This window comes from Pseudophryne corroboree, chromosome 5 (assembly GCF_028390025.1).
Source record: "Pseudophryne corroboree isolate aPseCor3 chromosome 5, aPseCor3.hap2, whole genome shotgun sequence".
NCBI classification, from domain to species: Eukaryota; Metazoa; Chordata; class Amphibia; order Anura; family Myobatrachidae; genus Pseudophryne; species Pseudophryne corroboree.
The window spans coordinates 72,836,118-72,860,930 of NC_086448.1; the positions used below are offsets into that span (position 1 = coordinate 72,836,118).

Genomic DNA, 24,813 nt, shown 5'->3' on the forward strand with positions numbered 1-24,813 from the left:
ACGCCTTTCCAAGAAGGTGGCGCTACCGTCCCCTGACACAGCGGCCCTCAAAGATCCTGCGGACCGCAGACAAGAGACTACACTAAAGTCTATCTACACTCATACTGGTACTTTGCTTAGACCGGCAATTGCGTCGGCATGGGTATGTAGTGCAGTAGCAGCTTGGACAGATACACTGTCAGCTGACCTTGATACCCTAGATAGGGATACAATTTTGTTAACATTAGCTCATATTAAGGACGCAGTCTTATATATGAGGGACGCTCAAAGAGACATTGGATTACTGGGTTCAAGAGCCAATGCTATGGCTATTTCGGCAAGAAGAGCCTTATGGATCCGCCAATGGACGGGGGATGCAGACTCAAAAAGGCATATGGAGGTTTTACCTTACAAAGGTGATGTATTGTTTGGGGACGGCCTCGCGGACCTGGTTTCTACAGCTACCGCGGGTAAGTCGACCTTTTTACCTTTTGTTCCCCAACAGCAAAAAAAAAAAACACAATATCAGATGCAGTCCTTTCGGTCGCATAGATCCAGAAGAGGTCGGGGCTCCTCTTTCCTCGCCAGAGGTAAGGGTAGAGGCAAGAGGACACCTGCTGCGGCTGGTTCCCAAGAGCAGAAGTCCTCCCCGGCTTCCGCTAAGTCTACCGCATGACGCTGGGGCTCCCCTGCGGGAGTCCGCACAGGTGGGGTCACGCCTTCGACTATTCAGCCAAGTCTGGATTCAGTCAGAAGTGGACCCTTGGGTGATAGAAATAGTCTCCCAGGGCTACAAGCTGGAATTCGAAGAGGTGCCCCCTCGCCGATTTTTTAAGTCGGCCTTACCAGCTTCTACCCCAGAGCGGGAAGTAGTGCTAGCTGCAATTCAAACGCTGTGTCAACAGCGAGTGATTATCAGGGTTTCCCTGAGCCAACAGGGAAAAGGGTATTATTCAACCCTATTTGTGGTTCCGAAGCCGGATGGTTCGGTCAGGCCCATTTTAAACCTAAAATCCCTGAACCTGTACCTGAAAAGATTCAAATTCAAGATGGAATCTCTCCGAGCGGTGATAGCCTGCCAGGAAGGGGGGGATTTTATGGTGTCACTGGACATAAAGGATGCTTACCTTCATGTCCCCATATATCCCTCTCATCAGGAGTTCCTGAGATTCGCGGTACAGGATTGTCATTATCAGTTTCAGACGTTGCCGTTTGGGCTGTCCACGGCCCCGAGGATTTTCACCAAGTTGATGGCGGAAATGACGGTGATCCTGCGCAAGCAAGGAGTCACAATTATCCCATACTTGGACGATCTCCTGATAAAAGCGAGATCAAGGGAGCAATTACTGGAGAACGTGTCACTCTCTCAGAGAGTGCTTTAGCAACATGGGTGGATTCTCAATCTACCAAAGTCACAGTTGGTTCCGACAACTCGACTAGCGTTCCTAGGCATGATACTGGACACGGAACAAAAGAAAGTTTTCCTCCCGTTGGAAAAAGTCCAGGACCTCCAGAACATGGTCCAAGAACTACTAAAGCCAAAAAGAGTGTCAGCTCATCAATGCACTCGGGTTCTGGGGAAAATGGTGGCAACTCACGAGGCCATTCCCTTCGGCAGGTTCCATGCAAGGACGTTTCAATGGGATCTTCTGGACAAATGGTCCGGGTCCCATTTACAATTACATAAAAAAAATAACACTGTCCCCCAGGGCCAGGGTGTCTCTTCTATGGTGGCTGCAGAGTGCTCACCTTCTAGAGGGTCACAGGTTCGGCATTCAGGACTGGATCCTGGTAACCACGGACGCAAGCCTCCGAGGATGGGGAGCAGTCATCCAAGGAAGAAATTTTCAGGGACTGTGGTCAGACCAGGAGTCCTGTCTACACATCAACGTGTTGGAGCTAAGGGCCATATACAATGGCCTTCGACAAGCGGAGAATCTTCTTCGCAACCTACCGGTTCTGATTCAACCAGACAATGTCACAGCAGTAGCTCATGTGAACCGCCAAGGCGGGACAAGAAGCAGAGTCGCGATGGCGGAAGCCACCAGGATTCTTCGCTGGGCGGAAAATCGCGTAAGTGCTCTGTCAGCTGTCTTCATTCCGGGAGTGGACAACTGGGAAGCAGACTTCCTCAGCAGACACGATCTCCATCCAGGAGAGTGGGGACTTCATCAAGAAGTCTTTGCAGAGATAACGGGTCTCTGGGGAGTTCCTCAAATAGACATGATGGCGTCACGCCTCAACAAGAAGCTTTGGAGGTATTGTGCCAGGTCCCGGGACCCTCAGGCAATAGCAGTAGACGCTCTGGTAACGCCATGGGTGTTCCAGTCGGTCTATGTGTTTCCTCCTCTTCCTCTCATCACAAAAGTGTTGAGGATCATAAGACGAAAAAGAGTACAGACAATACTCTTTGTTCAAGACTGGCCTCGAAGGGCCTGGTACTCAGATCTTCAGGAGATGCTCATGGAAGATCCCTGGCCTCTTCCTCTAAGGGAAGACCTGTTACAGCAGGGGCCCTGCATGTTCCAAGACTTACTGCGGTTACGTTTGACGGCATGGCGGTTGAATGCCGGATCCTAGCGGAGAAGTGTATTCCGGAGGAGGTCATACCTACTCTAATAAAGGCTAGGAAGGAGGTGACGGCAAAACATTATCACCGTATCTGGAGGAAATATGTCTCTTGGTGTGAAACCAAGAATGCTCCTACGGAAGATTTCCATCTGGGTCGTTTTCTCCACTTCCTACAGACAGGAGTGGATATGGGCCTAAAGTTAGGCTCTGTTAAAGTACAGATTTCGGCCTTGTCAATATTCTTTCAGAAGGAATTGGCTTCTCTCCCAGAAGTCCAGACGTTTGTAAAAGGAGTACTGCACATCCTGCCTCCTTTTGTGCCCCCAGTGGCACCATGGGACCTGAACGTGGCGTTGCAGTTCCTTAAATCACACTGGTTTGAACCCCTTAAACCGGTGGAGTTGAAATTTCTCACCTGGAAGGTGGTCATGTTGTTAGCCTTGGCATCTGCGAGGCGTGTCAGAATTGGCGGCCTTGTCTTACAAGAGCCCTTACTTGATTTTTCATGTGGATAGAGCGGAATTGAGGACTCGTCCTCAATTTTTACCTAAGGTGGTGTCTTCGTTTCATATGAACCAACCTATAGTGGTGCCTGTGGCTACGAGTGACTTGGAGGATTCCATGTCCCTGGATGTAGTCAGGGCCTTAAAAATGTATGTAGCCAGGACGGCTAGAATTAGGAAAATAGATGCATTGTTTGTCCTGTATGCTGCCAACAAGATTGGCACGCCTACTTCGAAGCAGACTATTGCTCGCTGGATCTGTCACACGATTCAGCAGGCTTATGTTACGGCTGGATTGCCGTTACCACATTCAGTAAAGGCCCATTCCACTAGGAAGGTGGGCTCTTCTTGGGCGGCTGCCTGGGGCGTCTCGGCATTACAGCTTTGCCGAGCAGCAACTTGGTCGGGGTCAAACACTTTTGCTAAATTCTACAAGTTTGATACCCTGGCTGATGAGGACCTAGCGTTTGCTCAGTCGGTGCTGCAGAGTCATCCGCGCTCTCCCGCCCGATTGGGAGCTTTGGTATAAACCCCATGGTCCTTACGGAGTCCACAGCATCCTCTAGGACGTAAGAGAAAATAAGATTTTAAACCTACCGGTAAATCTTTTTCTCCTAGTCCGTAGAGGATGTTGGGCGCCCGTCCCAGTGCGGAAAATATGCAAGACTTGTATATAGTTATTGCTTACATAAGGGTTATGTTACAGTTAGAATCAGTCTTGGACCGATACTGTTGTTTTGTTCATACTGTTAACTGGTTATGTGTATTCCAGGTTATATGGTATGATTGGTGTGGGCTGGTATGAATCTTGCTCTTAGATTAACAAAATCCTTTCCTCGTATTGTCCATCTCCTCTGGGCACAGTTCTCTAACAGAGGTCTGGAGGAGGGGCATAGAGGGAGGAGCCAGTGCACACCATACTAGAAAGTTCTTTTAGGTGCCCATGTCTCCTGCGGAGCTTGTCTATACCCCATGGTCCTTACGGAGTCCCCAGCATCCTCTACGGACTAGGAGAAAAAGATTTACCGGTAGGTTTAAAATCTTATTGTCGAACACACCATGTAAACATTCACAGTGCAGGGTGGACAAAGTATGTGAACCCTTGGATTTAATAACTGGTTGACCCACCTTTGGCAGCAATAACATTATATATATATACATATGTGTGTATATATATATATATATATATATATATATATATATATATAATCAGGAAGAAGCTCCGGGCTGATATGATAACTACTGAATAAAGGACACTACAACCATCCTATCAGGAGCTTGCTCCCATTATCACTATGTACAGTGCATCAGAACAGTTGGGGAATATTTACAAAGCGGTAACTTTTTCAAACCCTACAACTGTTAGCCTTTTCTGTCTATGGGGTGTAAACTGTCAACAGTGCTAAATGCAGATCACTCCTGGTTTGCATGTGATACTGTTGTCTTTAATCCTGCAGCCAGAAGCTTCAACAATTGGTGGATAATAAGAATTTACTTACTGATAATTCTATTTCTCATAGTCCGTAGTGGATGCTGGGGACTCCGAAAGGACCATGGGGAATAGCGGCTCCGCAGGAGACTGGGCACAAAAGTAAAAAGCTTTAGGACTACCTGGTGTGCACTAGCTCCTCCCCCTATGACCCTCCTCCAAGCCTCAGTTAGGATACTGTGCCCGGACGAGCGTACACAATAAGGAAGGATTTTGAATCCCGGGTAAGACTCATACCAGCCACACCAATCACACCGTACAACTTGTGATCTGAACCCAGTTAACAGCATGATAACAGAAGGAGCCTCTGAAAAGATGGCTCACAACAACAATAACCCGATTTTTGTAACAATAACTATGTACAAGTAATGCAGACAATGCGCACTTGCGATGGGCGCCCAGCATCCACTACGGACTATGAGAAATAGAATTATCGGTAAGTAAATTCTTATTTTCTCTAACGTCCTAGTGGATGCTGGGGACTCCGAAAGGACCATGGGGATTATACCAAAGCTCCCAAACGGGCGGGAGAGTGCGGATGACTCTGCAGCACCGAATGAGAGAACTCCAGGTCCTCCTCAGCCAGGGTATCAAATTTGTAGAATTTAGCAAACGTGTTTGCCCCTGACCAAGTAGCTGCTCGGCAAAGTTGCAAAGCCGAGACCCCTCGGGCAGCCGCCCAAGATGAGCCCGCTTTCCGTGTGGAATGGGCTTTTACAGATTTTGGCTGTGGCAGGCCTGCCACAGAATGTGCAAGCTGAATTGTACTACAAATCCAACGAGCAATCGTCTGCTTAGAAGCAGGAGCACCCAGCTTGTTGGGTGCATACAGGATAAACAGCGAGTCAGATTTTCTGACTCCAGCCGTCCTGGAAACATATATTTTCAGGGCCCTGACTACGTCCAGCAACTTGGAATCCTCCAAGTCCCTAGTAGCCGCAGGCACCACAATAGGCTGGTTTAAGTGAAATGCTGAAACCACCTTTGGGAGAAACGGAGGACGAGTCCTCAATTCTGCCCTGTCCGTATGAAAAATTAGGTAAGGGCTTTTATAGGATAAAGCCGCCAATTCTGATACACGCCTGGCTGAAGCCAGGGCTAACAGCATTACCACTTTCCATGTGAGATATTTTAAGTCCACAGTGGTGAGTGGTTCAAACCAATGTGATTTTAGGAATCCCAAAACCACATTGAGATCCCAAGGTGCCACTGGAGGCACAAAAGGAGGCTGTATATGCAGTACTCCCTTGACAAACGTCTGAACTTCAGGAACAGAAGCCAGTTCTTTTTGAAAGAATATTGACAGGGCCGAAATTTGAACCTTAATGGACCCTAATTTGAGGCCCATAGACAGTCCTGTTTGCAGGAAATGTAGGAATCGACCCAGTTGAAATTCCTCTGTAGGGGCCTTCCTGGCCTCGCACCACGCAACATATTTTCGCCAAATACGGTGATAATGTTGTACAGTTACATCCTTCCTGGCTTTGATCAGGGTAGGAATGACTTCATCCGGAATGCCTTTTTCCTTCAGGATCCGGCGTTCAACCGCCATGCCGTCAAACGCAGCCGCGGTAAGTCTTGGAACAGACATGGTCCCTGCTGGAGCAGGTCCTTCCTTAGAGGTAGAGGCCACGGGTCTTCCGTGAGCATCTCTTGAATTTCCGGGTACCAAGTCCTTCTTGGCCAATCCGGAGCCACGAGTATAGTCTTTACTCCTCTCCTTCTTATGATTCTCAGTACCTTTGGTATGAGAGGAAGAGGAGGGAACACATACACTGACTGGTACACCCACGGTGTTACCAGAGCGTCCACAGCTATTGCCTGAGGGTCCCTTGACCTGGCGCAATACCTGTCCAGTTTTTTGTTGAGGCGGGATGCCATCATGTCCACCTTTGGTTTTTCCCAACGGTTCACAATCATGTGGAAGACTTCTGGGTGAAGTCCCCACTCCCCCGGGTGAAGATCGTGTCTGCTGAGGAAGTCTGCTTCCCAGTTGTCCACTCCCGGAATGAACACTGCTGACAGTGCTATCACATGATTTTCCACCCAGCAAAGAATCCTTGCCACTTCCGTCATTGCCCTCCTGCTTCTTGTGCCGCCCTGTCTGTTTACGTGGGCGACTGCCGTGATGTTGTCCGACTGGATCAACACCGGCTGACCCTGAAGCAGAGGCCTTGCCTGACTTAGGGCATTGTAAATGGCCCTTAGTTCCAGGATATTTATGTGAAGTGACGTTTCCATGCTTGACCACAAGCCCTGGAAATTTCTTCCCTGTGTGACTGCTCCCCAGCCTCTCAGGCTGGCATCCGTGGTCACCAGGACCCAATCCTGAATGCCGAATCTGCGGCCCTCTAGGAGATGAGCACTCTGTAACCACCACAGGAGAGACACCCTTGTCCTTGGAGACAGGGTTATCCGCTGATGCATTTGAAGATGCGATCCGGACCATTTGTCCAGCAGATCCCACTGAAAAGTTCTTGCGCGGAATCTGCCGAATGGAATCGCTTCGTAAGAAGCCACCATCTTTCCCAGGACCCTCGTGCATTGATGCACTGACACTTGGCCTGGTCTTAGGAGGTTCCTGACTAGGTCGGATAACTCCCTGGCTTTCTCTTCCGGGAGAAACACCTTTTTCTGTACTGTGTCCAGAATCATCCCTAGGAACAGCAGACGTGTCGTCGGAATCAGCTGGGATTTTGGAATATTCAGAATCCATCCGTGCTGTCGTAGTACTACTTGAGATAGTGCTACTCCGACCTCTAACTGTTCTCTGGACCTTGCCCTTATCAGGAGATCGTCCAAGTAAGGGATAATTAAGACGCCTTTTCTTCGAAGAAGAATCATCATTTCGGCCATTACCTTGGTAAAGACCCGGGGTGCCGTGGACAATCCAAACGGCAGCGTCTAAAACTGATAGTGACAGTTCTGTACCACAAACCTGAGGTACCCTTGGTGAGAAGGGCAAATTGGGACATGGAGGTAAGCGTCCTTGATGTCCAGAGACACCATATAGTCCCCTTCTTCCAGGTTCGCTATCACTGCTCTGAGTGACTCCATCTTGAACTTGAACCTTTTTATGTAAGTGTTCAAGGATTTCAGATTTAAAATGGGTCTCACCGAGCCGTCCGGCTTCGGTACCACAAACAGCGTGGAATAATACCCCTTTCCCTGTTGTAGGAGGGGTACCTTGATTATCACCTGCTGGGAATACAGCTTGTGAATGGCTTCCAATACCGCCTCCCTGTCGGGGGGAGACGTTGGTAAAGCAGACTTCAGGAACCGGCGAGGGGGAGACGTCTCGAATTCCAATTTGTACCCCTGAGATACTACCTGCAGGATCCAGGGGTCCACTTGCGAGTGAGCCCACTGCGCGCTGAAATTCTTGAGACGGGCCCCCACCGTGCCTGAGTCCGCTTGTAAGGCCCCAGCGTCATGCTGAGGACTTGGCAGAAGCGGGGGAGGGCTTCTGTTCGTGGGAAGAGGCTGTCTGTTGCAGTCTTTTTCCCCTTCCTCTGCCCCGGGGCAGATATGAGTGGCCTTTTGCCCGCTTGCCCTTATGGGGACGAAAGGACTGAGCCTGAAAAGACGGTATCTTTTTCTGCTGCGAGGTGACTTGGGGTAAAAAGGTGGATTTTCCAGCCGTTGCCGTGGCCACCAGGTCCGATAGACCGACCCCAAATAACTCCTCCCCTTTATACGGCAATACTTCCATATGCCGTTTGGAATCCGCATCCCCTGACCACTGTCGCGTCCATAATCCTCTTCTGGCAGAAATGGACATCGCACTTACTCTTGATGCCAGAGTGCAAATATCCCTCTGTGCATCTCGCATATATAGAAATGCATCCTTTAAATGCTCTATAGTCAATAATATATTGTCCCTGTCCAGGGTATCAATATTTTCAGTCAGGGAATCCGACCAAACCCCCCCAGCGCTGCACATCCAGGCTGAGGCGATTGCTGGTCGCAGTATAATACCAGTATGTGTGTATATACTTTTTAGGATATTTTCCAGCTTCCTATCAGCTGGTTCCTTGAGGGCGGCCGTATCAGGAGACGGTAACGCCACTTGTTTTGATAAGCGTGTGAGCGCCTTATCCACCCTAGGGGGTGTTTCCCAGCGCGCCCTAACCTCTGGCGGGAAAGGGTATAATGCCAATAATTTTTTAGAAATTAGCAGTTTTTTATCGGGGGAAACCCACGCTTCATCACACACCTCATTTAATTCATCTGATTCAGGAAAAACTACGGGTAGTTTTTTCACACCCCACATAATACCCTTTTTTGTGGTACGTGTAGTATCAGAAATGTTCAAAACCTCCTTCATTGCCGTGATCATGTATCGTGTGGCCCTACTGGAAAATACGTTTGTTTCCTCACCGTCGACACTGGAGTCAGTGTCAGTGTCCGTGTCTGTGTCTGTATCGACCTGAGGTAACGGGCGCTTTAGAGCCCCTGACGGTGTTTGAGACGCCTGTACAGGTATTAACTGATTTGCCGGCTGTCTCATGTCGTCAACAGTCTTTTGTAAGGTGCTGACACTATCACGTAATTCTTTCCATAAGACCATCCAGTCAGGTGTCGACTCCCTAGGGGGTGACATTACTAACACAGGCAATTGCTCCGCCTCCACACCATTTTCCTCCTCATACATGTCGACACAACGTACCGACACACAGCACACACACAGGGAATGCTCTGATAGAGGACAGGACCCCACTAGCCCTTTGGGGAGACAGAGGGAGAGTTTGCCAGCACACACCAGAGCGCTATATATATACAGGGATAACCTTATATTAGTGTTTTTCCCCTTATAGCTGCTGTATAGTTAATACTGCGCCTAATTAGTGCCCCCCCTCTCTTGTTTTACCCTGTTTCTGTAGTGCAGGACTGCAGGGGAGAGTCAGGGAGCCTTCCTCCAACGGAGCTGTGAGGAAAAAATGGCGCCAGTGTGCTGAGGAGATAGGCTCCGCCCCCTTCTCGGCGGCCTTTCTCCCGCTTTTTTATGGAAAATTTGGCAGGGGTTAAATACATCCATATAGCCCAGGAGCTATATGTGATGTATTTTTAGCCCAAAAAGGTATTTTTATTGCGTCTCAGGGCGCCCCCCCCCCAGCGCCCTGCACCCTCAGTGACCGGAGTGTGAAGTGTGCTGAGGAGCAATGGCGCACAGCTGCGGTGCTGTGCGCTACCTTATTGAAGACAGGACGTCTTCTGCCGTCGATTTTCCGGACCTCTTCAGTCTTCTGGCTCTGTAAGGGGGCCGGCGGCGCGGCTCTGGGACCCATCCATGGCTGGGCCTGTGATCGTCCCTCTGGAGCTAATGTCCAGTAGCCTAAGAAGCCAATCCACTCTGCACGCAGGTGAGTTCGCTTCTTCTCCCCTTAGTCCCTCGATGCAGTGAGCCTGTTGCCAGCAGGATTCACTGAAAATAAAAAACCTAACAAAACTTTCACTAAGAAGCTCAGGAGAGCCCCTAGTGTGCACCCTTCTCGTTCGGGCACAAAGATCTAACTGAGGCTTGGAGGAGGGTCATAGGGGGAGGAGCCAGTGCACACCAGGTAGTCCTAAAGCTTTTTACTTTTGTGCCCAGTCTCCTGCGGAGCCGCTATTCCCCATGGTCCTTTCGGAGTCCCCAGCATCCACTAGGACGTTAGAGAAATGAATAAACGCTGCTTGTGTGTGACGTCACGCAGCCGCCGCAGCCCGCAGCGGTCCGGGCAAGCCTGCGTTGTCAAGACCGCGCCCCGCTAACGTCGTTCTAACGCCATTGGCTCACCCCCTCCCACCACGCGGCCGCTTCTGCCTGAGTTAGCATCTCACTGGGCCTACCGGGGTGCGCACGCGCAGCAAAAGGCTTCCGACTGCGACAGCTGTGCTGCTGCAGCGATCCAGTCTGAATTACCCCCAATGTACGAATACAATATAAGGGGAGTAGATGCAACCTCCCTCCTACCTCCCACCAAACATGGGAAACCCCTTACTTTATTACTAGAAATGAAACACACTGGTTGCCCATGTAGTACTCGCATACAGAAGCCATAGCTCTAATAATGGATCACAACCTCACAAACCTCCTTCTTCTTCCTTTCCTCCTCCTTCCGTTTCTTCTCTTCTCGTATCTGGGCCAAACGTTGCTTCTTCCTTTCTAGTTCAGCTTTCAGGTCACTCTTGTCAGACATTATGGATTCCTAGGAGAGACACAAGCAGCCTGTTCAAAAATATCCTTTTTACACAAACAAAAATGTTTTTTATTATCCTTATAATTTACTTTCTTTGACAGTATTGTATTAAACAGCTAGTAGTGGAGTGTTATGGAGGCAATGCTGGCATGCAAAAATGAAGAAAGAACCAGAGACCAGTAGCTGTAGTTGGTGGGTTTTTAGGGGGTGTGCTGGAGTCTCTCACCTGTAGGACATCTTCTGTGCCACTTCTCAGCTATGGAAATCCACACCACGCCTGACCTCTCCCAGCTTTCAAATCATTAAACACACTCTGAAAACTCACCTCTTTACTTTAGCCTGCCCTACCCTCATTACTCATATATTTGCAATAAAAAACATTCATGTAAATAAGAACTCAATACAAAATGGGGGTTCACCCTTAAGAAGTAAGGCTCCACCCTGTGTAAAACCTTGGTGGTGGTCCTTCTCTTAGAATTCCATACCTAACCTGACAATTACTGCTTGGAAAAAAAAGCCAAAGAGGAGAGAGCACTAAAGGGCACCTGATGGGATAGGTGTCACCACTATGTCACCTGGTGGGTCAACCAGTCAGTAGTAATAAGAGTCTTCCAACTAATGTAACTTATTTTAGTCCCTGCCCACCTGCATGTGGATGGTGATATTGCTGAGTTGCTATCTACAACCCTCACACTGATTGTACATAGCCATAGGCATTGAGTAATACCTCTTTCCACCCTAGAACAAAACATAGACACATCACAGTTATCTTCCACAAGTCTCCATTTTGACATACCTATTCAAGATTAGTTCTCTCTACCGGTTGGGTATAGGTGACCGGCGATTGGGATACCGCCGGTCACCATACCAACACCAGGATCCCCGTGTTTACATTGCTGGTGGGGGGGGGCGAGCTCAACAAAGCCCCTTGCGGACTCGCTGCGCTGGCCACGCAGCGGGCTCTGTGGCTCGCCCGCCACAGGTTCTATTCCCACTCTAAGGGTGTCATGGACATCCATGAGTGGGAATAGTCCCTGTTAATTGTCATTCCGACTGTCGGGGTTTCCACCAGGCGGGATTGTGGAGTCAGTCACAAAATAGCATCCCCTCTCTACAACCCTGAACCGAGCCCTTTAGACAGATATAGGGCTGTTGGTTCGAGAGGTGGTTGTTAGATAGGCAGTTAAAAGATTGACAGTCAATAGGTCCACACCATAGGGTCGACATCCAAAAGGTTAACGGGTCAAACGGTCACCATGAAAAAGGTTGACACACATATGGTCGACAAACGCTTTTCATGGTTTTACAACTTTTCCCGCTCCACCTTTTATCCATCCACAGGGACAACTGTCATTATCGCCACTTGCACTTGTCTCATGCTGGGTTCAAGAGATCAGTCTAAAATAGGCTTCCCTCCCCGTATGCATCCACCAAAGGTGCTTTAAAAAAAGGAGCGGGCCCATGTGCGAGGAGCGAGAATGTTAGGGGGAGAGAGAGAGAGAGAGAGAGGGAGAGTGTTAGGAAGAGAGAGGAGATAGTGTTAGGGAGAGGGAGAGAGAGAGTGTTAGGGAGAGAGAGGAGAGAGAGTGTTAGGGGGAGAGAGAGAGAGAGTGGAGAGAATGTTAGGGAGAGAAAGGAGCGAGAGTATTAAGGGGATAGAGAGAGAAGCAAGAGTGGGAGAGAGAGAGAGGAGCAAGAGTGAGTGAGAGAGAGTGAGAGGGAGAGATAGTGAGAGTGAGAGGGAGGGAGAGATAGGAGCAAGAGTGTTAGCGAGAGAGAGAGAGATAGGAGCGAGAGTGTTAGCGAGAGATAGTGAGAGATAGGAGCGAGAGTGTTAGCGAGAGAGAGATAGGAGCGAGAGTGTTAGCGAGAGAGAGAGAGAGATAGGAGCGAGAGTGTTAGCGAGAGAGAGATAGGAGCGAGAGTGTTAGCGAGAGAGAGAGAGTGTTAGCGAGAGAGTGTTAGCGAGAGAGAGAGAGAGTGTTAGCGAGAGAGAGAGAGAGAGAGTGTTAGCGAGAGAGAGAGAGAGAGAGTGTTAGGGGGAGAGAGAGAGAGTGTTAGGGGGAGAGAGAGAGAGAGAGAGTGTTAGGGAGAGAGAGGAGAGAAGGTTAGAGAGAGAGAGAGAGAGAGAGAGAGAGAGGGGAGAGTTTTAGGGAAAGAGAGAGTGTTAGGGACAGAAAAAGACAGAGAGAGAGGAGAGAGAAGGTTAGAGAGAGAGAGTTAGGGAGAGAGAGAGGAGAGTGTTAGGGAGAGAGAGAAAGGAGAGTGTTAGGAAAAGAGAGAGGAGAGAGTGTTAGGGACAGAAAAAGAGAGAGAGGAGTGAGTGTTTGGGAGCGAGAGAGTGGAACAGGGATAGAGATGGAGTGGGAGAGACCCTACTGTACTTGTCCTGATTACACAGCAGCACAGCCTCAGGTCTCTCATGAAGACGGGCACTCCTCTGCATTAGGCCACCCCCCCTAAACAACCATGAATCGCAGCACTGCTCTGCTGGGAGTTGGGGGTGGGAAAGCGCCGTTGCCTGGTCCCAGCGCTGCATGGCGGTTGTGATCTGCGGTCTTTGAAATGATCGCATATCGCTCCTCCTGTGTACATTGGCGGTGCCTCTCATGTTTGGGGGGGCGAGCTGCCCCCTTGCCCCACCCATTCCAACGCCTCTGGCCCCATGTAAGCAAGATCTGAGTCATCTGACTGTGTCCCGGTAGCATGAACGCTCAGCTGCTGCATGTTCCATCTCAGCATTAGTCCCATGTAAGTAAGATCTGAGTCATCTGACTGTGTCCCGGTAGCATGAACACTCAGCTGCTGCATGTTCCATCTCAGCATCAGTCCCATGTAAGTAAGATCTGAGTCATCTGACTGTGTTCCGGTAGCATGAACACTCAGCTGCTGCATGTTCCATCTCAGCATTAGTCCCATGTAAGTAAGATCTGAGTCATCTGACCGTGTTCCGGTAGCATGAACACTCAGCTGCTGCATGTTCCATCTCAGCATCAGTCCCATGTAAGTAAGATCTGAGTCATCTGACCGTGTTCCGGTAGCATAAACACTCAGCTGCTGCATGTTCCATCTCAGCATTAGTCCCATGTAAGTAAGATCTGAGTCATCTGACCGTGTTCCGGTAGCATGAACACTCAGCTGCTGCATGTTCCATCTCAGCATTAGTCCCATGTAAGTAAGATCTGAGTCATCTGACCGTGTTCCGGTAGCATGAACACTCAGCTGCTGCATGTTCCATCTCAGCATTAGTCCCATGTAAGTAAGATCTGAGTCATCTGACCGTGTTCCGGTAGCATAAACACTCAGCTGCTGCATGTTCCATCTCAGATCAGCCCCATGTATGCAAGATCTGAGTCATCTGACTGTGGGGGTAATTCAGATCTGATCGCTAGGAAGCAATTTTTGCAGTCCTGCGTTCAGATAGTCGCCGCCTACAGGGGGAGTGTATTTTAGCTGTGCAAGTGTGCAAACGCATGTGTAGCAGAGCTGCACAAACTGATTTTGTGCAGTATCTGCGCAGCCCAGGACTTATTCAGCCGCTGCGATCACTTCACCCTCCCTTCAAACGCTTGGACACGCCTGTGTTTTTCCAGACACACCTTGAAAACAGTCAGTTGCCACTCACAAACGCCCTCTTCTTGTCAATCTCCTTGCAATCGCCCGTGCGAATGGATCCTTCGCACAAACCCGTCGCTGACCGACGATCCACTTTGCAGCCGTCCATCGCACCTGCGCATTGCGGTACATACGCATGCGCAGTTCGGATCTGATCACCCACTGTACGAAAACGCACAGCAGCGATCAGATCTGAATTCCGAAAGCATGCACACTCAGCTGCTGCATATTCCATCTCAGCATCAGCCCATGTAAGCATGAGCTGAGTCATCTGACTGTGCGGGTCATTCCGAGTTGATCGCTTGCTAGCTACTTTTAGCAGCTGTGTAAACGTATAGTCGCCGCCTACGGGGGAGTGTATTTTCGCTTTGCAAGTGTGTGAACGCCTGTGCAGCCGAGCGGGACGAACATTTTTTTTGCAGTCTCTGAGTAGCTCTGGACTTACTCAGCCGCTGCGATCACTTCAGTCTTTTTGGTCCCGGAATTGACGTCAGACACCCGCCCTGCAAACGCCTGGACACGCCTGCGTTTTTCCAAACACTCCCTGAAAACGGTCAGTTGCCACCCACAAATGCCCTCTTCCTGTCAATCACCTTGCGATCGGCTGTGCAAATGGATTCTTCGTTTAATCCATCGCTCAGCAACGATCTGCTTTGTACTCATACGACACGCCTGCGCATTGCGGTGCATACGCATGCGCAGTAGTGACCTGATCGCTGCGCTGGGAAAAATGACAGCGAGCGATCAACTCGGAATGACCCCCTGTGTTCAGGTGGTATGCATACTCAGCTGCTGCATGTACCCTCTCAGCATCAGCCCCATATAAGCAAGATCTGAGTCATCTGACCGTGTTCCGGTAGCATGAACACTCAGCTGCTGCATGTTCCATCTCAGCATCAGCCCCATGTAAGCATGAGCTGAGTCATCTGACCGTGTTCCGGTAGCATGAACACTCAGCTGCTGCATGTTCCATCTCAGCATCAGCCCCATGTAAGCATGAGCTGAGTCATCTGACCGTGTTCCGGTAGCATGAACACTCAGCTGCTGCATGTTCCATCTCAGCATCAGCCCCATGTATGCATGAGCTGCGTCATCTGACCGTGTTCCGGTAGCATGAACACTCAGCTGCTGCATGTTCCATCTCAGCATCAGCCCCATGTAAGCATGAGCTGAGTCATCTGACCGTGTTCCGGTAGCATGAACACTCAGCTGCTGCATGTTCCATCTCAGCATCAGCCCCATGTAAGCATGAGCTGAGTCATCTGACCGTGTTCCGGTAGCATGAACACTCAGCTGCTGCATGTTCCATCTCAGCTTCAGCCCCATGTAAGCATGAGCTGAGTCATCTGATCGTGTTCCGGTAGCATGAACACTCAGCTGCTGCATGTTCCATCTCAGCATCAGCCCCATGTAAGCAAGATATGAGTCATCTGACTGTGTACCGGTAGCATGAACACTCAGCTGCTGCATGTTCCATCTCAGCATCAGCCCCATGTAAGCAAGATCTGAGTCATCTGACCGTGTTCCGGTAGCATGAACACTCAGCTGCTGCATGTTCCATCTCAGCTTCAGCCCCATGTAAGCATGAGCTGCGTCATGTGACTGTGTTCCGGTAGCATGCACACTGAGCTGCTGCATGTTCCATGAGTCTGGCTTTTCCCATGGCACTGTTTCGGGAAGCTAGTTGCCTATCCAGTAGCTGCGGATAGGGGAAACACTAATTCTCTACAACAAAATACATTTGCAGATTATAGAATCCTGCAAATTCATGTTATACCAACAGTTTACGCACTTGTCAGTTCTAATCTAGAATGCTTTTATCTACATAGAATAAAGCTGAATAGACAGTAATTAGTGTCATAGCGTTATGCTGCGTTCCTTTTTCTTGGATCTGTTCTGTGGAAAAATGTTGCTTCTCATTATATAGAAGATCAAATGAAAATAAGACATTCATGTGATTAATAAAACATAAGGGGGAGATATATCAGCTTCTGTCATTTCATAGACTGTGCTAGATAAATGACAGGTAGCTGATTGGTTGCCTTGGGTAACTCCTCCACTTGATCACCCTCCAAGGTTTGATACATCTCCCCCCAAGGTTTGTCAGATGGGTTGATGTAAATGCGATACAACCATTCAGGAGTTCAGATAAAACAATGTAATAAGTAGTAGACCTGCAAACTCATTGGGCAACGGTCTTTAATTTAGAGGAAGGTCATGTTGTAATAAACTAATGCGATGACATCATTCAATCCACCTTTAGGCCCCCAGACATCTGCAAAGCACTGTCGCAATTTTCTGAACCCAGACACCGAGGAATCAGGAATATTCAACAGGATTAAAGATCTTGCTTCGTCAATTAAGACCTAAAAATGGACGGGATCAGAAAGTCTGGGATTTTTAACATGAAGAATTTCCTTGATTCCCTAACCGATCACCAATCATTGATGGCGGCCAATTGGCGGTTCCGGTCAAATTGAGGAATTAGGAACATGCCAGCCAGATTATGGCTGTTTATGTAAATTTGCACCAAGACTCGCTTCTCTGTCCTTAAAATAATCCAGATGAGAAAGAAAATCAGAGACGCAAAGGTGGAGGTTCCCAAACCCCAAAATACACAGGATCCCCATCTCATTTACAGTTACTCATATTACACAAATCTTCACCATCTAATTAATCTTATTTTAGCTTTCTTCCCCAGAGTATTTCCTATCAACATCATCATCATTGATATTTATGGCACCATAGAGTCCGTAGCGCCTGACACACACAAGATATATGAAAACAGTAAGCATAATAAAAGGTACATGGGCAGAATGAGACAGGGCAATAAATGCATGGATGCCAGTAACAGAACAGATCATATGGCATACGGGTAAATTCTGCATCATAAAATACATGGAACATATGAGGTAGACGGATAGAGGGCGGATGTGGGACATAAGGTAGAGGAAACCCTGCTCCAGAGAGCTTACAGTCTAACGTTCTTATTTTATTACTCCCATGTGTATGGTGTAATTCCGCCAAGTCTCCATGCTTATATGTAAATTATGCTATCTGCAAATAATGCATCTTTTCCTTAATCCTTTCATGCATATATTTTACCCCTTTAACCTTAATTTCTTATGGGCAGGATGTACTAAAGGAGAAATGCGGTAAAACCCCCGAAAACGGGGGTTTTACTGCATTTTCAAATGTACTAAGACCCTACCGCCGGTATTTTGCCGTCCAGGGTATCGCCATCTCTGGATGGCGATACCCTATAGAAGCCTATGGTCTTCTTATCGCCGTCCGCCGCAACCCGCCGCAGACCCCCCTCCCGCCCGGCATACCTTCCTCCAGGCAGCCCTGGTACCGGAAGGTAATCTCCTCCTCCCCCTAGCAACGCCGCCGGAGGTCCTTCCGGCTGCAGGGGGGAGGACGATGCTCCGGGGGCAGCCTGCTGCTGCTTCCCGGCGTGGGAGACGTGTGGAGACCACTGGGAGGTGATGGAGACCCCCCGCAGACCATCTCACAGGTATCGCGGGGGGCCTCCGTCACCGCATTGAGATATTGACCGCATATGTTAGTACATATGCGATCAACATCGATGTGGTAGGTGGCGAGGGGCGGTGATGTATCTTAATACATCCCGCCCTATATCTTTTACAAATAATGGCACAGCAAACTACTGTATCCTGATAAACCTGGCTCCTGTTTCTATATTTAATTACCCGTACAGAGGACCCTATACATTTGTATCCCCAGTCATAATCACTGCCTCATTACCTTCACGCCTGAGACTGCTGCAGTTCAACAGACAGGAAATGTCAGACTCTCTAGGGTACATTTACTAAAGCTTCTAAAAATGAAAAGTGGTGATGTTGTCGATAGCAATCATTCTATAATTTTCTAGGATGCAATAGAGAAATGATACACAGAATCTAATTGGTCGCTGTCTCTGTAAAATCATTTTTGGCGAAATTCCCGCTGGCGTTGTGCTTTTGGTAGCAATGTTGTTCAGACCCAGCTTGGCTAGTGTGCAAGTGCAGCGATCATGCCACGCATGTGCCAGCGTTGGCTACTGGAGAGGGGTCCGAAGATCCCTCTCTGGACAAAAAAGCCTATAGGCTATAATGGCTAATGTCACATCAAGCTATTGTTAGCTATGGTGGGGTATTAAGCACCAAAGATCTTGCCTTTCAGAGTATGAAAACTGGGGACTGCAGTACACGGCAATACTTAGCCCAACACAGCTGATCTCCTGTCTCCACATGATTTACGAGGCCGTAATTCATACTTGCCTATCCTCCCGGAACGGCCGGGAGGCTCTCGAAAATCGGGAGACCCTCCCGGCCCCCCGGAAAGGTGGGCAAGCCTCCCGCTTTCCCTGCAGTCCCTCCGCGCCCCTCCTCGGCCGCCCGCAGCAGAGAACAAGTGGGCGGTCCGAGAGGGTCCGATGACGCGATTCGCGCTGAATTGCATCCTCTTTGCTCCGCCCCCCACTATACTGCGCCTCTTTTCTTGCCACTGCACAGCGGGGGGCAGAGCCATGATGAAACGACCCTGATGCCACGCCCCTGGACTGTACACTTCCCTGTCGGCCACTCCCCCGGACCACCTATCCTGCTGCCCGCCACGCCCCCCTGCACCTAGAACGCTGCATCCTCCCGTAGGAGGGGGCAGCAAAGTAGGTAAGTATGCCGTAATTTGATATATAAACCCGTTAGAAACCCACTGAAAATCTTATGCCGTCTGCTGCACTTCCAGATCAGATGCTGCCGCTCAGTATGGAGACGTGGAAATGAAAAAACACAAAATGAGTGACTTCACAGAATGTCACTCACTCGATGTTCTAGGTGCTGCGACACAGTGTTTACCAGAAAGAACCAGATTCGGATTAGGAGAGTAGGTGGATTGTGTGCAGTCTCAGTGCCCCCCCCCCTCCCCCCATCTTGCTGGCGGAGTCGCACTGTTCCAGCGTCTACTGCACATGCACTTATTTCCAGCATGACCACACCACTGAACCAGTGATTTCTGTGGTGCAGACAGATACTGTAGGTAAGTATTGTCTATGGGTACAGGGGGTCCGCTGTGGTCACACTGCAGCCAGTATAGATACGCCCATGGAAAAAAACTTCATTTTCACTTGTCTACCCATGTTGGAGGATAGGGACACATCAGCAGTACCATAGCTGAGAGGATTAATATAGCTAGTATATTTATACTTAACTGTAAGCTCTCACAAGCAGGGCCCTCTTTCCTCACGTGCTTTTCCTTCCCTCCCTTATAAAATTATCTCCTCCCCACTGCCTACAACGGCACCTAACCCTTGTGTTCTGCTGTCCTGCTGCTTATGTGGGTATTATGGCCCCTGATGCAGCAATGTATATAGGGGGTCATTCCGAGTTGATCGCATGTAGCAACTTTTTGCTGCTGGTGCGATCAACCTGACTCCGCCTATGGGGGAGTGTATTTTAGCATAGCAGCATAGAATGCTTGTGCAGTCCTGCTATGCCAAAAAAGTTTCACGTAAAACAAGACCATCCCTATACCTACTTACCATTTACGACGGATCCAGCGATGCAGGTCCCAGTTTTGACATCAGACATCCGCCCTCAAAACGCCTGGACACGCCTGTGTTCGCTGGACCACTCCCGGAAAACGGTCAGCTGACGCCCCGACATGCCTTCCTCCTGTCAATCTTCTTGCGGTTGCCGCTGCGACCGCTTTTCTCGTTCCCGGCGTCATTGCCCGATCGCACCGCTGTGAAGAAGTGCAGCGCGCGATCAGGTTGGAATGACCCCCATAGACATTGTCCATGTCCTGCAGTGTTCTGTACTGTAAGTCCCCTTAGTCATACTGTGTCTGCTTATGTACTATGTTAGGCGCTGCAGACCCCTTGTGCCGCCATATAAATGACAATAATAATAATAATAATAATACTAGATATATTGTATCTTATGTAATGATTGACACATTGGTGATCTGAGTACATTACATGATATACAGTAAATCTGTGTTACCATGGACAATATTACTGGCTGTATCACTGCTGCTGAATAGTTGTCTTCTCTTGGTTACTATAACAGCAGCTGCACGGAAAGTTGGATGTTCTGCAGTTCTGTGCCCAAGTGTGGTACAAAATGTCAACATGGGCGCTGTGTCGACATGTCCAATTGCAAAGATCGACAGTCAGCATGTCGACATAACGTTTTCAGTTTATTGTAGTTGTAACCCTACCCGGAGACTAGACCTACAGTAATCCTAATCCTTACACTAAAATGGACTTTGGACATTCTGTCAGTCAACATTTAATAAGTCGATATTTTGTCAATGTCGACAGTTGTGAATGATAACATTTTGAAAGTCTGGCATTCAGACCATGTTGGCATTCTGGTGTCGGCATTCTGAGTGACGGTATACCCTGCGCCCTACGTTTCTTGGCAACCGCTATATATTTGTAGTATGGAATGTTTCCATGTATGCAGAGTTCTCTATGTTATTGCTTACTATCTGAGGAGGACATTTACTAAGCAGTGATAAGAGCAGAGAAGTTAGCCAGTGGAGAAGCTGCCCATGGCAACCAATCAGCACTGACGTAACATCTATAATTTGCATACTTTAAAATTACACAGAGCTACTGATTGGTTGATGGGGCCTCTTATCCACTGGCTCACTTCTCCACTCTTATCACTTCTTAGTACATATCCCCCTGAATGCCTTACCTGTAGTTTATCAGGCACAGCGGTCTGCGGAACACTAGACTGTGTAGTTGCAGGTGACTCTGAGACCTCCTCTTTGAGACGTCTTCCCGGACGCTTTGCTGGCACAACCCGACCTACTTTGTCTTGTGGCTTTGCTGCTTTGTCCTGGCTGCCGCCGGCTGCCGCCGCTGTACTCTCTGGCTTCTTCAGATCTTTTTTCTCTTTTGAAACTTTTCTTTTTGGGGGCATCACAAAAACCTGCCAGTTTCACCAAGACAAAAAGATGGAATAAAAAGCAGAGAAATTACTACAAAAAATGCAGCACATTTTGTTTAGTTGTTATAGCACTGCCGCCGAAGAAAATCCCAGCAAGGTCTATTTCCTAACATAGATGCAAATGTGCAGAAACCAATGGTCATCGGCCCTCATTTCGAGTTGATCGCTCGCTGCTGTTTTTCGCAGCATAGCGATCAGTCTAAAATGCGTATGGGCCGCAGGGCGAACGCGCCAAGTAATTTCCCACAAAAAGAAGCAATTTTACACAGGGGCGAGCAACGCTTTTCAGTCGCACTGCTGATCGGTGAGTGATTGACAGGAAAGGGGCGTTTCTGGGCGGAAACTGACCGTTTTCCGGGAGTGTGCTAAAAAACGCAGGAGTGGCTGGAGAAACGGGGGAGTGGCTGGCCGAACGCAGGGCGTGTTTGTGACGTCAAAGCAGGAACTAAACGGACTGAGGTGATTGCAATCTAGGAGTAGGTCTGGAGCTACTCAGAAACTGCAGGAAAAGATTTTTGAGCAGTTCTGCTAATCTTTCGTTCGCTATTCTGCTAAGCTAAGATACACTCCCAGAGGGCAGCGGCCTAGCGTGTGCAATGCTGCTAAAAGCAGCTAGCGAGCGAACAACTCGGAATGAGGGCCTTCAATCAGAAATAAGCTTTGATTGGTCTCTAGTGCAGAGTTTCCCAAACTCCACCATTACAGTCCAGGTATTAAGGATATCCATGGTGGGAGCACAGGTGACTTAATTAGTACTTCAGTCAATTTGTTTTAACCAACTGGATTTAAGCATGGGTATTTGTAAAACCTTGACTGTAGTGGTAGAACAAGGCTGAGCACCAACAGGAAGGTAGGTACCAAGGGACAGCACTAGCACAGTGCTACGAGACAATCACAAAAGACAGTGATGTGCAGACAGAGCTAACTGACCTGGAGGAACAAAATGTGAGACAAGTTGTACTGGCACTGTGCTGGTGTACATGGAAAGTTTAAATAGGGCGCTCAGTAACAGGATAGGCTGGAAAGGTCATGTGGAGTAATAATGTCATGGATAGGGTCAGTAAAGTCAGATGATCAAAGGCACTGGCTCTCAGAAACCGGCTCTCAGAAACGCTGTCACCCAAGATCCGTGTTGGACATGGCACAGAGAGTCTGAACAGAGAGACATGTCACAAAAAGACATGTCACGGGTAATACTGACCACACCAGGTGTAATAATGACTGCAATGTGACATTTCATCTATGTTGAGGGTTGGTCGGGTTCACATTTCAATTAGGAAACAAAATAAAAAATGAAAAGGAATGACTATGTGAATAAACCCTACTGTATCATGTAGGGAGAGAAAAGGGTAGGAAAAAGGACAATGCCGGTGACATATGTTTATCACTGGGATCTTTCATAACTGGTCCTAAGAGACTGGAATCGTGGCAAGTGTGACATGGGCTTACTAACAAGGGACTCCAAACAAAGTCTTGTCTTATCCTTTCTCACCCTATCATAATTTTTTCCTCAACATATGAGATCACTTCAGGCTCTCTTCTTTTCCCTCACCCCTTATTTCACTCTGGGACCACAATAGATTCTTCCTGTCTGACACCTAGTCTTGGGAAACTACCTCACATGGGGCCTGATTCAGATGTGGTTGGAGAGAGCAACGCTTGCTGCTGCTTACCTGAAAGTTGGTATAAGTAGACGCCTCCTGCATGCATGTGTGATCCAGGATGCAGCATTGAATCACTTGCGACTCTATAGGCTGGCTGAGTGACCTATGGGGTCATGCAAGCTAGTGACTGCAGCTCCTACAAAGAGCCCAGGAAATCTTCATCTTCCAATGGAGATACCTGGTCGGCACTCCCCCAAAATGGCAAAATGCCTCCGTTTATTACGAGTCGCTGCGGAGGATCAGCGCTAGCCGCATACGTTGCTAGGCAACCGGGATGTCACAGTGCTTCTGCCCAGGAGCTTTCACTGACGGTCACCCAAGCAATGGAGACGCCAGGCGGCCGTGGGGTATTGTGGGCCGTCTGTACTCCAGCTGCACAGTGTTTGTAATCTTAGGGAGCTTGTTCTTGCTGGCCTATGGATTGGCTCTCCTCCCCTGTATCTCCCAGGTACTCCTACCTAGACTTGCCGGTTATAGTCCACAGTTATTGCGGGTGCCCTTTGCCGCTCTGGTTTAAACTATGGATCATCCTGGCTTCTTTGTCTGCTGCGGCTGTTCCTGAAAACCTGGTCTGTCTGCCAACATCTTACAAGACCAAGCTTCAGTCAACCCTGCACACATGGTTGGTCAGCTAACATCTTGCAAGGCCAAGCTCTGGTCTTTCCTGCATACCTGGCCTGTCAGTTAAAACCCTGCAAGGCTAAGCTTTGGTCAGGCCTGCAAACCTGGTCAGTTGGGAAACATCTTGCAAGGTCAAGCTTCAATCTATTCTGTACGCCTGGTCTGCTTGCTAATATACTGCAAGGTCAAGCTCCGGCTAATCCTGCATCCCTAGTCTGTCTGCTAATATCCTGCAAAGTCAAGCTCCGGCCAATCCTGTAAACCTGATCTGCCTTTTATCATCCTGCAAGGCCTAGCTCCGGCCATCCTGCCTTCCTGGTCTGTCTGCTTATATCTTGCAAAGTCAAGTCTACGGCCAGTCCTGCACACCTGATCTGTCTGCTGACATCCTACAGAGCCAAGCTTCAGCCATTCTTGCATATCGGACCTGGCTACTAAAATCCTGCAAGGCCAAGCTTCTACTATTCAAGTATATCCTACCCGACAGCTGTTTCTTGCACGGCTGAGCCGAAGCCATTCTTGACATACTTGTCAGTCTACGACCGCCTATGGCTTACCCAACTTTTCTGCACCCTCTAGTACGGGATGATCTCATAGGACCCAGTGGTACCAAGGTTCAATCAAGTAGTGTCTAAAGGGCCCCATACACTTATGCAACATGTCCGTCCGTCATGTCGCAGGAGATCACCCCGGCAGCCTCCCGGGCGGCAGGATCGCATAAGATACATTGTATGTTGTCCTTTTTCATACGATGCATCTTGTGTGATCCCAGCCGTGCCTGTGGGGTCGGACATGATCGCTAGTGCGGCACGGTCAATCTGGAGGATCCGATGCTCACGGGAACGCGCATCGGATCGGAAACACATCCAAAATGCCCGATTTCATCCGATATATCGGGCCGAATGCCCGAAATCGGATGAAATCGGGCATTATCGTTCTAGTGTATGGAGCCCTTAAGTTACCAAGCATTGTTGTATCTTCTCTCCATTGTCATAATTCTGTGCAACCCAGGATCTTTGGTCTATTGAGTGAGCTCCTACTGCTAGAGGAATTAAGTCCAGGGGTCCCCTAAGTACCGGTGTATGCAACAAGTACTAAGGGAACAGCAGTGCATTGCTAATAGTGAAAAGCCTCTTGAGGGCTCTAGGAGTCTCACCTCAATAGTACCGGAGCTTCTCACGACTTTAAGCAAGTCCAAGGCTGCAACGTTTAGTCCAAGTCCAAGGA

The 24,813-nt window shown here is 48.8% G+C and overlaps 1 protein-coding gene across 7 annotated transcripts in view; it reads right to left on the reverse strand.

Moving 5' to 3' along the window:
• DYNC1I1 (dynein cytoplasmic 1 intermediate chain 1) overlaps nt 1-24,813 on the reverse strand; it is an 837,173-nt gene that overhangs the window by 709,426 nt on the left and 102,934 nt on the right. For 5 of the 7 annotated variants that reach the window (XM_063921359.1, XM_063921362.1, XM_063921358.1 and 2 more), the window contains exons 2-3: nt 21,047-21,283; nt 10,608-10,733 (exon numbers count right to left, since the gene is read on the reverse strand). In XM_063921359.1, coding sequence (XP_063777429.1) covers nt 10,608-10,733; nt 21,047-21,274 — 354 coding nt within the window. In that variant the 5' untranslated portion in view covers nt 21,275-21,283. The remainder of the gene's footprint in view (nt 1-10,607; nt 10,734-21,046; nt 21,284-24,813) is intronic. The other 2 variants (XM_063921363.1, XM_063921360.1) reach the window with 1 other exon arrangement.